The sequence below is a fragment of the Sturnus vulgaris genome, chromosome 1 (assembly GCF_052056855.1).
Source record: "Sturnus vulgaris isolate bStuVul1 chromosome 1, bStuVul1.hap1, whole genome shotgun sequence".
Classification (NCBI taxonomy): domain Eukaryota; kingdom Metazoa; phylum Chordata; class Aves; order Passeriformes; family Sturnidae; genus Sturnus; species Sturnus vulgaris.
Window position 1 is genome coordinate 113,600,493 of NC_142243.1, and position 17,279 is coordinate 113,617,771.

The 17,279-nt window shown below is 39.9% G+C and overlaps 1 protein-coding gene across 2 annotated transcripts in view; it reads right to left on the reverse strand.

Annotated features, from left to right (window-relative positions):
- The window catches only part of LOC106851948 (ras-related protein Rab-10-like), a 30,206-nt gene extending 21,637 nt beyond the window's left edge, over positions 1-8,569 (reverse strand). For both annotated transcript variants that reach the window (XM_088174462.1, XM_014874306.2), the window contains exons 1-3: positions 8,359-8,569; positions 2,398-2,458; positions 592-730 (exon numbers count right to left, since the gene is read on the reverse strand). In XM_088174462.1, coding sequence (XP_088030588.1) covers positions 592-730; positions 2,398-2,458; positions 8,359-8,530 — 372 coding nt within the window. In that variant the 5' untranslated portion in view covers positions 8,531-8,569. The remainder of the gene's footprint in view (positions 1-591; positions 731-2,397; positions 2,459-8,358) is intronic.
- Positions 8,570-17,279: the final 8,710 nt, after the last annotated feature.

A 17,279-nucleotide genomic window follows, 5' to 3' on the forward strand; every position in this document is an offset into this window, starting at 1 on the left:
GGCAGCCATGTGCTGTTGAATCACTTCCTATGTCACATGAAGGAACGTATTTCTGGCTGCAGCACCACGAGCAGCTGAGCTAACCAAACAGCTTCCCACCCCACTTCCTCCCTCTTGAAACCATCCTCTCAAGGAAAATCCAGCAAGGACAAAGAAGATATTTAATTCCTTTGATCTTGAGATGAGGTAACTACACTGAAGTAATGAAATTAGGAAAGGGAAATCACTGGTTGTGCTACAGAATTTTGATATGGAATCTAATTAAAATCCCAGGATGAGCTCATGCAGACTGATCTATGCATAGCCACACCAGTGACAAGAGCACCATAACTGAGCATGCACAAAGAGGGATTGGAAGCTATATTTTAGAAGTACTTCAGAAAACATTCCTCCATCATCATGGGCTTGTCTAAATATAAACCATATTCCAGTTTCAGATGACAGTAATTCTATTATCATACTGTATGCTGAGTTAAAGGCAAGAAATTCTGTTTAGAAACATCTAGGAACAAGAATACATCTCATGCAGTCATTTAAAATAACACATTAATTACCTTCATTAAGTGATCAACCACTGACAGATATATTTACCTCGTATATGTCGTTCATCCAGACTGTTATACTTTGGAAACTCTTCAGATTTGTCACGTCATATACAAGAACAAAGCCTTGTGCACCACGGAAATAGCTGGTACTAAGTGTATGGAACCGTTCCTGGCCAGCAGTATCCCTGAAGGAAATTATAACAAATCACACACACAAACAAACAAAAAAGAGATGATCAGACTGCAGAATCCCCAAGAAAGATTACTTTAAGGAGTATTGTCCAAATTTGAAATTATGTACTCTAACACAAAAGGAACAAGAAAAAACACAGACGGGAGAAAATCTGGGTGCCAGATATAGCAATAAAAGAAATACACTGGAAATTTATTCTTAATTATACAGCCCTACTAGGGAAGCCAAGCCAGTGGCTGAAATCTGAGAATAATGTCAAGCCCACCATTCCTTCTTTATATAAATAACTCAGGTGATAAAAAAAATCAGATGTCAGATGACATCCCCATATTCTGACAACCCCTTTGTAAAGTGTGATACAACCAGCAGCCACCTAGTTTAGATGGAAGACAGGTTTTGGGAAAAAGCCATAAAATAACACGGACAGAGCGATTCTTAGAAGTAATGCCAAACTTTGAGGAAACAAACAACTCTGTCCTGGGAAGCATCAGGCACAGCATCACAGCTGGGCAAGGGAGGGGACTGTCCCACTCTGCTTTGCATTGGAGTAGCCTCACCTCGAGCACTGGGGGCAGTTTTGGGCGCCACAATATAAAAAAGGCATTAAGCTATTAGAGAGCATTCAAAGAAGAGCCATGAGAATAGGGAAAGCCATACAATGAGTGGCTGAGGTCACTTGGTTTGTTCAGCCTGAAGGAGACTGAAGGGAGATCTCATTGTAGTCTACAACTTCTTCACAAGGGAAAGCAGAGGGGCAGACACTGATCTCTTCACTCTCATGACCAGTGACAGGGCTTGAGGGCATGGCCTGAAGCTGAGTCAGGGGCAGGTAGTCTGGCTATCAGGAAAAGGTTCTTCATCCACAGGGTGGTTGGGCACTGGAACAGGCTCCTCAGGGAAGTGGTCACAGCATTGAGCCTGACAGGGTTCAGGAAGTGTTTGGACAATGCTCTCAGGCCCATGGCATGATTCTTGGTGTCCTGTGCAAGGCCAGAAGTCAGACTCAATGATCCTGATGGGTCCCTTCCAACTCAGCATATTCTATGAGTTATGCCATAAGAAAGCTATAAACAACCCTCCAGTATTTTTGCATTATTGCCTGAGATGGAATAACTGCAGATCCATTACCAGTCAGATAATTCATATACAGAGTTACTCCTTGACAAGTTAAATACTGGTAAATAGAGATAATCTTCAGTACTAGATGCCTGGAGAACCAGGTGTCAGAACCCCTACATAATCTTTAGAAAAACTTCCAAAGCAAAAAATAGTGTTCATTCCCAAAGATTCATCTTATCAAAAGTCATTTCTCTTGATGACCCTTTTGAAGAAACATTTGATGGGTAATGAAATGTAACACCTTGCTTTGTCACTTTTCTCAATGTTCCTATACAATTAAATATATTTCATACGGATCATAGATCTGCACTTGTTTGTATGCTGCAAGTTTTATTGCTAACGCAACCCAGTGACAACCCTCTTTTTAATTTACATTTGTTGCTGCAAAAAACATACTCTCCTATGGTAAATTCAAATCCTAAAATTATCTAGTAGGAGCACCTGCACATTATGAAGACACACAATTAAAAGTAGAGGAGATTTTTTCATGTCCTAATGCAATTTAGTTGGCTTTCTGTTGTGATACTAATTAAAACTTACCATATTTGAAGTTTCACTCTTGTGTCATTAAACATAACTGGCTTTACTTTAAAATCAATGCCTAGAAGAAAAAAAAAAAGGAAAATCTCATCATAACATGGATTCCCTTTGAAGATTGCTTCTCAGCTCTAGTTACCACGCAATTTCAAACAGAAAGTGAAAAGGAACAATACCATAAACAGAATAACTAGCCAACCATATACATTTAAAATGGAAGCTGTAAAAGGAAATTATTCACTGCTCAGTGTCAATATATTGCACAAATACAATACAAAGCAATGCCAATACCAAGCAAAGAAGGGACAGGTCAAAGCAAAGGTGAAGATACCCTGAAACTAGAAGTATTACCATGGATTGGCAAGGGATGTGACAGCAGTTTCCTGGCCTATGCACAACAGTACATTGTGCAAATACAGTGGTGATTTTCAAGAGCACGGCAGCTATGAATGGGAAGATACAAATGCTTACAAAGCTGTCACATGTGCAACAAAATTTTTCTGTCCTTACTTCTAAATGCCTAAAAAAAAAAATCTAGGGTTACACAAGCTGAAATAGGAATTGGCTGTATCCATTAAATGCAAACATACATGGGATTTAATTCAAAATGAAGAGGACTGACTCTACAGCCTAAATCATATCCAGAAAGCCAATGCTAAAAGCAAGTATTAACACTTAAAATCAATGCAGAATTGTTGTCTCTACATACAATACAGATCCTTTCTCAAAGATATTTTCCTTATGATTTATAGTGTTTTCCTTTATTAAACTGTCAAATTAGTACTCCAGATGTGTTAGATGATATCTAGATTTATGAGCTGTTGAAGTTCCAGTTCTAAAATTAGAATCTGCCAGCTATCAGCTGCTATCTTAGAGTGACATATTTTTGCAGAGTAAAGCATTGCTCCCCCTATTACTTCATTGCTCAAGTTTGAAATACCATTTGATAATTTCCATGATTGCTTTTTTCCCCCACTGAAAAACAATCAGGCTCTTTTGGTCTATTATAGTAAATGAAAATAAGGTAGCATTTGCCCATACTGTATGAGCAAAATTCCCGAGGATCAAACTATAGCTACTTAAAATGACAGTGTCTTTTCACCAGTAGTAATGTCATTTCAAAGAACCAGACAGACTGAAAAATCACAAAGATTTTAAATTAATACCACTGTACTGATATCCGTAAAATGTGCAAGCCAATTACTTTATAAAAGGAAAGCACCCCTGGCAGTAAACCAAAAATGCAGAGGAAATGTTCCTTTCCTTTGTACTGACAGATGTATTGTGCACAAAATATTGACAAGTACACTCACATGCATGCACTCACATCCACTTCCAACGCTATTAATATTTTTTTTGTGTGTATGTGGTAAGGGAGTTGAGGTGGATTTTAAAAATTATTATGATAATCATGTCCTTCACTTGATGAATTTTCATTGAAGCTTCAATGAAAAGGAAAGATGAAATAATATAATTGGTATCTGTAATTAATATTACACAAAGCTTCCTTGATGGAATTAATAATGTCAGGAGAAAATGTAATTTAAGAAAATTTGCTCATGTAAGGTTAAATTCCAATGTGATGGAAAACATTTGCTCCAAAAATTCACATGGTTTTGTTTAATTATCTGTACGATTTTTTACAATTGATATTGGAGCAGTGTAGAGGGACAGAGTATACACTGGGAGGCTGGAACATCACTTACAAATGTGCATTGGGAACACAGAAAGAAATTATTTTCCAGACTAGGATTCCCAGAACTATAGGGAAAAGTTCTTAGTTGATATACATTTTAATAATAAATTGCTATAAGCTTTCTTTAAAAAAAAATCATTTGTATAAAGGGAAGCAGAGTGCTGAATCAGACTAAAACTTAATCTAAATTAAAATCAGGCATATTGACTTCTTAAGTCAACTTCAAAATTTATTGACCTAAAAGGTCAATGAATGTTAGTGAAAAACAGAAGTCAATATGTTCTGCATGCATGAATTGTTCATGTCTTTATATGAAATTTCCAGCAAACTTAGCAAATTGGAAAGACAGAAAAGAAAAATGAGATACACAATGCCAAAGACAGCTCACAGATTTCAGATGCTTTTAGGCCTACCTGGTATACAACATGATCAACATAACAAAGCAAGCATTGATTACAGCTCTTGAGATAAATGTTATTGGAATGCAACACCATGTACTTGCTTCTTTAAAGCTGTCAAATAAAACCAAGAAGGGGGATGCTGGGTCCAAGTTCAAATTTTGGTTGTTATTTCCAACTTTAATAGCCATGAAAATTTATTTTCTTTATATTTAAAATAGTAAATAATGTCCATATTAGAACTGAGGCACCTTAAGGACAATTAAGTCTAAAAAGCATAAAAATAGTAAGCCACAGGGTAATTCAGCTGTGAAATGCCTCTCTTTTCCCTCCCTCTGGCTATCTGCAGAAGTCCTCTTCAAAAAGAGGTCTTTTGCAGCAGGTCTGGAAAATTACAGCATAGTTTTCACCCAAACAGTGCTGATGGGTTCCTGATAGATAATGCTCAAAAACATATGTCTATCCAGAGAAAATGCAAGTTTGAGTAGCTTAGCAGGACACAACACTGAAAGCGTGTTCATGCTCTACCCAGCCCACTGCCTGTCATACAGCATCTTCAAGTCCAGAAACAGGGAAGCAGTTCCCAGCAGTTCCCAGCAGTTCCTGTGCCCAAACTGGGCAGGTGCCCAGTGAGACGTGGTGGGTTGAGTTTCCACTTAGTCCTAACCCATACTTAACCCCTCCTAATGCTGGTGCGTTACTTGCATCAGATTCTTTTCTGAACATGTCAAGAAATGTCTGAAGCAGAGAGATATCTGAGCAGTCACAAGTTCTGATAATTCCTGGTTTGCTGAGAAAAGCAACTCACCGGATAAGATGGTTTTTTTGGAAAACAAGACTGACAAAAAAATCCAGTTTTGTTAAAAAAAAATAAGACGTGGATTGCTACTGGTGTTCTTAAGACAGGGCACACTTATCCTTCAACGTGGTTCATTTTATTACCTTATTCCCTTCTGAAGTAAGTATCAGGGAATCTACATAGACTTTTTAATCCTAATGTTGAAGTTGTACCACTTTCAACTATGACAGATTTGGGAGGACTCACAGCTCTGAAGAAATGTTTCTCACAGAAAAGACATGTGCTGAAGGGCCACAGCAACCATAGTACAGTAAAATAACTTCACAGCCTGTGAGATCACAATGCTATTCATTGGTATACAGGGAGGGTTTTTTGTTCATAAACCTTCTCTATGACTTTATACGTAATACCATTGTTTAAACAAAAACATTTATTCTTTATAATCTATTCATAATACAATGCATCCACCTTATGATGCATATAAGTTTAATTAGAAAACTGTAACTGCTTATAATTTATCCAAACTATGTAATTGAAGAGGAGGAAGGGCACCCAGCCTTGAGTGTTTAAGTGCTTCATTAAAAGTTTTAAATGAAAATTTACTGTGGATGTTATTTTTGCATTTTCTCATAAAATACATAATTTTATGAAAGTTCACTACTACTGGAGCCTACTACAAAATGTTTGTCTGTTTTTTTCCCCCCACAAAAACACTAGGATTTCTCCTAGTAACAAAAAATCTGTGATTCATGACATAGAAATGAGACTTTTAACAATCTTTCAACTTCTGTGCCTATGATCCTCTCTCACCAAGGAAGGTGATGGCACATGATTTTGTCAGGGAACTCAGGAAGTTGCAAGACTGCACAGTCGGGATAATTTTCCCTCTACTCAAATCACCGTTTCAATTAGATAGTTAAGGTGAAAAATCGCCTGACAGCAGATCAGCATTTAATAGGCTGCACAACAGAAACGGGTCATTTGACTGAGATGGTATGAAACAGGCATCCAGATAAAAACAGTTATTTGTTCTGATGGTATCAACAGAGAGGAAGAAGACATCACAAACTGAGAAAACACTAGGTGTCTTCTTCCTTTAAATCACTAGGAGCCACAACCTCTAGGGCATCCTCTCCATTGCTGCTGTCTCCGTGAAGGAGGAACCTTCACTTCCAACATTACTCTTTTGGAAGACACCACTTATAATCCCATTTGTTTTCAAAGTCCAACCTCTAAAAGACCTGATAAACTGGAATTAAATGGAACACAGTATTTCACAAATAACTTTAAAAACACATACAGCTAACAAATACCATGTTTGGATTGTTCACTTATATTTCAGATAAGCATTTCTTTAAAAAAATTTTAAATATCTCAGTAATAGGTGTCACTAATGAAACTTAAGAGATTAATCTTAGTCCATAAACTGTCACAAAAACTATGATCTTCACTATTCCTTGAAATAGTTCAAGTCACAACTTGGGAAATATAAGTTTTCTGAGTCTGCAGTGGACTGAATCAGGAGTAAAAGAAATTGTGTCTCAAAATAATAATCTCATGGTCAGGAATCTCAATGTAAAGCACATCAACAAGTTATTATTTATTTTTATAGTCATTCTTTGGGCTGTCTTGCTAAGCCTAACAACTTGCCTATTATTAGGATCAATTTCCTGACTTTACTGTTCATCATGTTCTTCCCTCTTCATTCGTGCTGGTTTCAGAAAATGCTTTGTAAGAAAGGGCAAGAAAATAAAAAGTAGTTAGAGTTCTGCCATTCTTATGTGGGCAGGTCAAGTCATCTTGTATACATTAAGTATTCTCTGGACCAACTACTGCCACAGCTACTGTGGTATTTCATTCCGTTATGCCAACTTCTCCCAGACTGAAAGATGTGCAAATGAGCCATGCATATTCCAAATGCAGGAATACACAATTTCCTGGCATCATTTAGTTTTCTATTCAAAATCAAATCAAAGAGAAAATATTTTTACACACAAACTCTTAAAAACGAAAATTTCGCAATGAGAATTTCTGAGATTGTCCACAGCAAATCAAACCACTGTACTCACAAAGCACATTCTCATGCTGGAGACAAGGTTTTCAGTGTGTGGACAGTCATCCTGCCATTCCCCCATGGCACTGTGGGCCTGGGAGAGCCAAGGCAGTGGGAGCTCCCCATCACTCACCAGCTGCAACCTGTGGTGCTAATTGACATGGTCTGGCAGGGTTAATTATTTCCATCATAGCAGCAGCTCTGCTTTAATCATCATGCACACCGCTAACTACAGTAGAAGACAGCTTTATACCATTAAAATTATAAAGTTAAAGACCTTTGTAGTCCAAAATATTGATGAACTGGGCGTTTTACTGACATCTGACAACTCTTTGAGGTCGGTACCTGAAAGCAGGCTGTAGCCAGGTGACGATCGGCCTCTTCTCTCAGGCAACAAGTGACATGACAAGAGAAATTAGCCTCAAGCTGTGCCAGGGAAGGTTTAGGTTGGACATTAGAAAGAATTTCTTCCCAGGAAGCCCGATTATACATTGGCATGGGCTGCCAAGGCTGCCAAGGAGGTGGTGGAGTCACCCTGGAGGTGTTAAGACTGGACAAGGCACTCAGTTACTGGTCTATCTGACATGGCAGTGTTTGGCCACAGGTCGGACTTAGATCTCAGAGGTCATTTCCAACCTGGCTGATCTGGGGCTCTGTACTGCATTCTCTGCACCTGCACCGCTGTACAGCAGCAGGGCCCCAGTGGGCAATAAGAAACCGTGGGAAACAAGATTTCACAAGTTTACACCAGGTGTAGGTTCCCGATGCCCAGGCGAACAGCAAGGACAGTGTAAGAAGACAGCACTTTGCTGGAGCCAGTGTGACAGGTGTCCTGACACCCGGCAAAGGTTTAAGGTGCTGGAAGCGGCTGCACACACAGGAGGTTTGACACTCCCAGCCCGGCAGTGCCGCTCTGACAGCGCCGGTCCGGCCGTGTGTGAGCCGCGGGCACCGGGGCAGGGAAGGCGAGGGGCGGCAGCGAGGCGGGCCGAGGCGCACCGGGCGGGCGGGCACTCACCGATCGTGGCCATATACGAAGTGGCGGGAGAGCCGTCGGGAGGCGAGCCGGGCTCCGTGTACCTGCGCACGATGGAGGTCTTCCCCACGCAGGACTCTCCGGCCATCACGATTTTCACCAGCAGCGGCCGCAGCTCGGCCGCGCCGCCCGGCCCCGGCCCCAGCCCCGCCATGGCGGGCGCCGAGTGCCGGCCGGGCCGGGCCGCGCCGGGGCGGGGCGGGAGCGGGCCCGGAGCCTCCTCAGCGCCGCGCCAGCCGCTGTCCCGAGCCCGCCGGATGGGATCATGCAAATATACACTTTTTTTTTTTTTCTAGAAGTTTCATCACCGGGGAGGAAGCGGGGAACTTTCACAACCCCCATGACGCTTCCCCCGTGAAGTACAGAAATAAAGTCTGGTTTCGCATTGCTTCCCAGCATTAAAACAGATGCAGAGGAAACAGGTTTTAAGAATTTCCTCTTTTTCACTTTTAATTTGTTGTCATCTGACAGTCAAAGTGACCTGTGACACAGAAAAAAAAAAACCAAACCAAAAAACCAAACCGAAGCAAAAACCACCTGTATCTACAGTGTAGGCTTGCTGCATGTATGTCTGGGTGTTTTTGCCAGAATCCCACATTGTCCAGATTATAAAGCCCATGGCCATTTTCCAGCATTCACGTGGAACTCATCCAGTGTCATAAATTTAGGAACAGGATGCATTTGAATGAAAAGTGCAAATGTACGTTTGCAAATACTTGTGTCTATCTAGGCCTGCCAATTCCCATGGGATTTTACATTGTCACCTTCAACCCTTGGAGCAACAACTTGATGAGTTTATGTATTAGAGCTGTACGTGTGACACACTCGCTTTTTTTGTGGAGGACAATTTATGACTCAGTGAGCTCCACCTAGCATGATTCAGAATTACAGAATCAGGACCATCAAGGCTGGAAGAGCTCTTTGGTATCATCCAGTCCTATCATCAACCCAGCACTGCCACTGTAACCCCAAAACCACTAAATGGCCAGATCCAGACACCTCTTAAATACCTCCAGGGATGCTGATTCCACAAATGTCCTCTTATCAAAGCCCGAGTATTATTTCAGGCTTTTGTCCCCTTCACCCCTCACACCAACCTGCACCTGAGCTTGCCAGTATCAGACTTGGTAACCTTTAGGACTTTGTGGTAGAAAATCTCCAAAGGATGTCATCAACCTGTTTCTCAGTCAGTGCAATTTCCTTCATTGATGGAAAAATGAGAATTTCTGCTGCAAGCTGAGAAATAATGAGTAAGCAACAACAGATGAAATCACCTACTGAGTTTGGTGGGCTTTTTAGGAGTGACCTCTGAGATGTGAGTGTGTAAAAATCCCAACTCTAGAAAAGAAGGCATCAGTTAAAGTGTTTCCATTAGGCACACAGTAAGGTTGTGTATCGATGAGTCTTATACATTCTTGAGCAATTGTTGGTGGGAAAAGTTGAGCCCACAACACACTTACACGTGACACATCACATTATGAGGGTGTTTTGGGAGCCTAGCCTGTACAATAAAGCAGCAGGAATGTGGCTTGCTTAGTTCAACAAAATAAAGGCTAGGAGGGAATATGGTTACTCTTTACCAGAGATTCAACTAAAAGGAGGCCGAAAAAGCTCCATAAAATAAAGAATAATATAGTGAATGGATAGATATACACTGACCATGAATACGGCTAAGCCAAAATTTTTGAGAGTTCTAATTATATTTCAGGAAATTCTTGTAAGTGAGATAATTGAGAGAAAATTCTTCATAAAAGTAAAATGAGAAGAACATGTTAGAGGGGCTGTAACTGCTTGCAATAGGGAAGGACTAGATTTCATAAATCAGAACACTTCCTATGAGAAAGATCCCCTGCTATTTCAGCAGCCCCATGAAGTTCTGCTTCCCCATGCAGAAATTTGAAGTTACCATTGTTTATTTCAGATTTGAAGGAAGATGGGATGTTGGCATCTTCTGGTATTTCTCATGGGTCAGAGGTGATGATGTGTATGGGGAAACTCCAGCACAGATACTGTAACATCAGCAGGCACAGACGAGTGTCCCCAGCCAGTTGTGTGTCAATCCTGCTCTGGTCCCTCTGTGAGTGTGGCTGCTGGAGCCAGGACAGTGTTGCTGTGCCCTGTGATGGGTGCTGTAGCACAAGTCGGACAGATGCATGCATGTGGTAGCACACTGATTTACAGATACACCTTAGGGCTTGGTCTGTTCTGTGGAGCCTTCTCCATTGTCTGCTCTGAGGTTGTCCTTCTCAAAATAGCTTTCTTCAGATGCAGGCAATACTGCAGCTGCCTGCAGCAGTTAGATTTACGTGTTAGTCTGGGCTGATGGTGTTAACAAGGATGCTACATTAGCTCAGTCTTTACCCTCTGCTGTCTGTTAGGCCAACCAATTTAAATAAAAAGGCTCTCCATAGCATTTTGTACATTCGAGTGTTGATTTATGAGCCATGAGCAAGGCAGGATCCCAGCCAAATTCCTAATGAGGCTCCACATACCCGGGGTTACCGCTGCTCTCTGTGAGTTACAGTATCACTTTTCCTCATGTTGCTATCCACAAGGGGACAGTCTTTCCATCTCTTACCACCGACTAAAACCATTTAAAAGTTCGCTCCTTGAAAAACTACCATTCAATGAATGAAAATTATTTTTTTAATACGTTTCATGCTTTAGAAAAAAGTTCCAGATCTTTGTATATACGATATAACTGTACTTACAGAGCTAATCATAAGCAAAGTTAGTTTAATGAAGCTAATGACTTGAAAATAATGCCTGTGGCTACAAAATAATGAGTGCAAAGCACAAAATGAAGTTTCCATTATGTTTATTGAGATACATTTGGGAAAAAATGTATTTTCTTCTCATTCCATTTTTTTGATTGTTCACTTACATTTCTTGACTCTATCAAAAAATGTGATGAATAGTACCAGTAATAAAGATACAAATTTAAAGGAAATTTTAGTTGGAAATCTTTTGAATTTTCATATAGAAAAATGACTACATTTATTATAATTTAATTTTGTAAAACGTTAGATTATGAAAATATCACATTCATTTTTCTTCAATATTTCTAAATTGTTGCAGTTACTTTCATAGATATGATTTTTACATTTTTGCGTCTTACCTGAAACATTTGGTTTAGAAATAACTGATCAATTTACTCAGAGTACAGAATGCTTTGGGAAAAGCAGATAATGCCATATTTTTAAATTTTCAAACAGCTCACACCTCCTAGTTTGCACTAGTGTAGCATATGGCCCCGATCTCTCCTGATAAGTTGATACAACAGCTGATTTTTCATAGAGCCAAACCCCCACAAAAGTGGGACAACTCCTCACTGCAGTTACAGAAGGTGCTGTAATGTGCTCTGAATGCAGGAAGGAACCAGAGAGATTCTTCAGCAAAATATTTCATGCAAACCATGCAGCATAATCTTGTCACTAAGCCTGCTTTGCACACACTCACAAGCAACCATCATTAAAAAAAAAGTTAAGGAGAAGAACATAAATATGAACCAAAGATGAAGAAACATTCTTTTGAAACATAATGGTATTGTTACAGATGTCACAGCCTCCTTAATAAATGAAGTTTCCTCCGTAGTGAAGTAAAGCTTAGAAAATATTGCAAAGTGGTTCAATGTATTTCCATCTGAAATTATTTTGATGGAATATTAGAATACTAATGCAATTATAAATATTAGCAGCATATTCATGAAAGTTTTCCTGAGCTGGAGATATAAGCTAAAAATGATAATGAGAAGAAAGAGCGAGGCTTAATTTGGATTTAAAATGCTCAGTACTAAGCCACTGCTCCTGTCAAGATTACTCACTGAATAGATTCTCTTAAGTGACCAAAGTGGAACTTTTTGCTTTCATTTCTGTTAAGATAAAACCACTTCTGAGTGGACAAAATTGAGGTAAATTACTCATGATAGGCAAAACAGGGTTCACTAATCCTTAAATGAAATTTCTGGGCCAACTGTAAGACATTTTAGTTATTTAAGAGACAGGATTCTCTGTCAAACTAGAAAATAATTTTTAAGATTTCATCAGAGAACAGAACATCTCTCTCTCTCTCTGCATCAGAATGACTCAATGTGTGGTTACTGATAAAAACTGCTGAAAGGTGATTGTGTTGAGTTACCCATTGTTTGTAGCTGCTCATTATCCACTTTGGATTTGCAATAGGTTTTAATTTTACTTTCTTCAACTGCAGAAGTCATCACTACATTCTTCCTTGCCTAATTATCCTCAGTTCGTGTGTCCCTTGATATCTCTGGATTCAAAGCCATGTTTCTCAATATATTTGAAAGAAGCAGTGCAGAGGTCACTGTACCAGGTAATTTCAGCTGATTGAAGAGCAGTAAGGAGAATAAATGAAATACGTGAGGATTTCTGCAATCAGAGGGAGAGGTAATTGAGGCTAAGAGAAATATTTTAGTTACAAAGACAAGTAAGAAGGATTCTGATACATTACAGAGCAAGAAATAGGGTCAGAAGTCCTGCCAGAAGCCTGCTCCAGTGCAGGCTTCCCACGGGATCACAACCTGCTTCAGGCATCCACGTGCTCCAGTGTGGGCTCCTCCACAGGCTGTAGGTGGATTTCTGCTCCACCATGGATCTCCATGGGCTGCAGAGACACAACTGCCTCGCCATGATCTGCACCACGGGCTGCAGGGGAATCTCTCTCTGTGCCTGGAGCACCTCCTTCCCTTTCTTCTGTCCCTGCTGTCTGCAGAGCTGTTGCTGTCACATATTCTCACTCCTCTCTCTGGCTGTGGTTGCCCAGGAGTTCCCCATCCACACCTTCTTGACCTGGACAAACTTGAAGAGCTATGGTTGCTCAGCCTGGAGAAAGGAATGCTTCGCAGAGATCATCCAGTACCTCAAGAGGCTTTATAAAGAGGAGAGATTGGGACTTTTTATATGGGCAAATAGTGACAGGACAAGGGCTAATGGTTTTAAACTGATAAAAAGCTAGTTTAGTTTAGATGTTAGGAAGAAGAAGAGAATGGTGAAGCATTGAAACACCTTGTCCAGAGAAGTTGTGGACAGCCCACATCCAAAACTGTTCAAGGCCAGGTTGGATTATTGCCAGAAGCAACCTCTAATGAATGACATCCCTGCTAGGGCAGGGCTTGGAATGAGATGATCCTCAGTGCCCCTTCCAACCCAAACCATCCCATGGTTCTATAATTAATGCTGTTGTCCCAGGTGTGCTACCACCATCCCTGATAGGCTCAGCTTTTGCCAGCTGCAGGTCCATTTTGGAGCAAGCTGGCATTGACTCAGTTGGATGTGGGGAAAGGTTTTAGCAGCTTCTTACATAAGCCACCCATGTAGCCTGCCCCACCTACAAAAACCTGGCTATACAAAAACAATACAGAAGATATTTTGGTAAACAGCATCCACAGGAATTGCCACAAGAATCTCTATTACTAAAAAAAAAAAACAACTTGGGAAGCACCCTAACATCACAAAAATAGCCCTATAATAGGAAGAGGAGTGAAAAGAAATGTTATCTTCAAGCTATTAGAACTAAGAGGAAGACTCTAAGTACATGTGCTTATTCTGATTTTTCTTAGCACTTGTCATGTCAGGAGCAGTGTGGACTGAGGGATATGATTGATCTCCAAATCAGGGGGGTGGAGAGTAGAAAATTAGAGCAGATGTAGAGGTGAAGGACTGAGTTCATCCTTGCAGGGGCTTTTAGGTACAATTTATGGGAATGATTTCCTACAGCAATTTTAGACTATCTAAATGGAGTGTATGGCTTAGAGAGGTCACAAACTACAGGCCAAGCAGCCGTGACAGTCATCTTTGAAGGTAAGCTTTGATGTACTCTTCCGATTACTTTTTTACCCAGTGATGGAAACAAATAGGAAACCATGCAAGCAGATTGCTTATAGATGAGCCTGAGAATACACAGCTACATCTGTATCACCTTCGGTAGAAATATCCATATTTCAGTTCAAGTTCACCAAGCGAAGTTGCTGGAGGAGTAAACCAGTGAAAATGCTCCATCTATCCTGTAGGCATTAGCTCATTTCCCCTGGCTGTCACTGGCTTGCTCTTGTCTCCGTATGTTGGGCCACAGCTGGTCCTGATAACTCCCATGCCACATTCTCCTCTTCTATGTCCAGACTTGCTATTCCAGCTATGAGGTGGCTGTCAGTGTTTTTGGAGAAGAGGTGCTGGTAGTTGCTTATGGTAATGTTTAACCCTCTGAACCTTGATTAGCAAACTGTAAGGTAGATGGCAGCTCTCCAGACAATTCAGCTTTCCATGGCAGGAGTCTCCATCCATGTCCCAAAAACCCAGCTACCTCAAAACTGTACACAAAGGGCAACATGAACTTGTATCCTCTCCTTTTCATCCTAGTGAGGAGCTCTCTCATCTGGACTTTACCACTCCCCTGTGAAATCACCTGATTCTTTGACCTTCAGATCTGATGTCATCTCCAGTCCCCACTAGTTATGGAACACAAAGCTGGGACAGGGTTTGCTGCACTCAGAGCTGGACATTTTTAAAATGCTCTTAAGATTTGAAGCCACCTTTCCCAGTGGCCAGGCCTCATGGTTTTGGTTAGTGGAGGTTATCTGAATGACTGTCTGGAGCAGGCAATGGTTTTTAATTTATTTTTCAGTGACTGTTTTCTGATTTAATGGAGGTTGCTGGGTTTATACTTGTTTTCACCAGTCTGACTATATCATCCTGTATATCAAAAGCATGCAGAGTTGCAGATAGACCTTTTTATGTATCATATAAATCTATTTAAGTGAATAAATAAATAAACACTTCCATAATGGAATAAGAGTGAAAGATTGCATTGATGCTATTAGGAGTAGAAATATTTTGGAAGTACCACTATCAAATCATCTGTGAAAATGCCACATAGACACATGCACATACATAACCCCCAGAGAGTATGTTTTCCTTAGGATAAATGTCAAAAATTCAGGCATCCATTTTTATTGAAATATCTAACATATTCTTCAAATCCACAGTGTTTGGCAGATACCAGAGCATCTTCCACTAATCGTAGAAAGATTTAATTGCATTTTATTTATATTTAGCCTTCTGAAAACAAACTGGGGAATAATAAGATTATTTGATGTCTAGATCCTATAGGCTTTTTTTCCTAGAAAAGTCTGGTAGAAGAATAAGGCTAAGTCAGTAGTACCCTAATCTGTTGTAGATAATCTAATTTATGTTGCTGTGTATCATGTTAACGACTCTAAACCAGTGTGCACATTATATTTTTTTTTTCCATTTGCAATTTGGGATTCTCAGAATAGGAGATGCAGAGACAAGGATAACCCATGTTTTCCATGAGAGATTCATGGAAACAGAAAAATAAGGTCTTTTAATATCTTTCATGATAACTGTTTTTCTTGGCTTAAGTGTAGGTTTTAAAAAATGGTGCTCATTGTTTTGCTTGTAGTTCTTTCATGCATGAACAATCATGCTGATGATGTATTTACTTCCAGTGAATTTTCCAATTGAAAAAGTGCTCTTTAGTAGTTTTAAGTTCTATGAATCACCAAAACCTCATCTAAGTCCCATAAAAGCACTGGCTGCAGAAAACAGCCTTGGAAAGAAGACATATTGGGATTGTACTGCATGATTTAGCTGAAGGGAAGTATATTTGGCCAACACAGAAGAAGCTGAGGAACCTGACAGTTCTGTAAAAATGAAATTATTATATGCTAGACAGACAGAAACTAACTACTGCAGCCCACTCTTATATGCTTCACTTGTTCCTCACAGTTTTGAAGCAGTTATTCTAAACCTCAGCCCTTGAAACACAGGATTTTTGTGGGGCATATTTCATTCCTTATCTCTTTCTTAACTTGTTGTTTCACTACTGTCTTCCTTTCTCCCTAGTTTCCCTTGTAGTCTGACTGTTAGAAGTTCTCCTTTTCCCTGGTATCACTGGCTGCACCATTTGGACAAATAGTGTTTCTGATACAATGTTTCCTTTGTATTAACAAATGCAGACTATTTATTTCTTATATAATAACATTTTGACTGGAACAACTTTGAGTTAAGTATTTGTCTGGGAAACCTTAGTGATTTTTCAGTTCTTATGCAGCTTTTATTTAAGGCTACTTTTGAAAGCAGATAAAACTATTCAGTAAATTACAGTGTTTAAAAATTGTAAACTGTTTAATGATAACTGTGAAATATGAAGCTATTGCCTTAGATTTTTTTTTTTTTTAATTTATGTGGTAACTTAAGGTTGCAAGTTCTTAACAGTATCTTAAATATGTTGAGAGTTTAACAAATTTAATGTAGCTTTCTGTATCTTCCATAGTGATGTATCATCTCAAGTGAGCAACACAAGTGTAGTGGATTTCCTTATACTTGGAATTTTTGTCAGGATCCAAGGCTTTGGGGCCCAGATACAGACTGATGAGCCGTATGGTGCTCCTGTAAAGGCTGAGAGGGTCACTGTGGTCACAACACCTTTTTTTGCTTGCTGCCACTTATGCAGATGTCGTTGCTTGTTGCTGGAGTAGATGGCTTCCATGTTGCCCTGAGGAAAAAAAATAAATTTGTCCACATGAGGCTACATAAAACATTTGCATTTCGAATGTTTTTCCAAGAAAATGTGCATACAGTTAAAGATGTTTAGTATGAGCTAGGGGACTTTGCACAAGAAGTCTGGCCAGCAGTGTTGGCAGGCTGACCACTGATACCCAATATCAGTTTGTGATTGGCACTGCCCCTTGGGAATCTGGAGCCAGAGGGCCTGAAATGAACCTTCAGAATAGAAGATCCCTGAGAAAATTTGATGGTTTCTCTCATGTTTTATTTTTTGGTGACATCATTGATTCACAAGCTTTTGGGTATTAGCATTCTTGTGCTGTTCTTTGAGATAAAACACTTGGTGAAAGTAAAATGTAA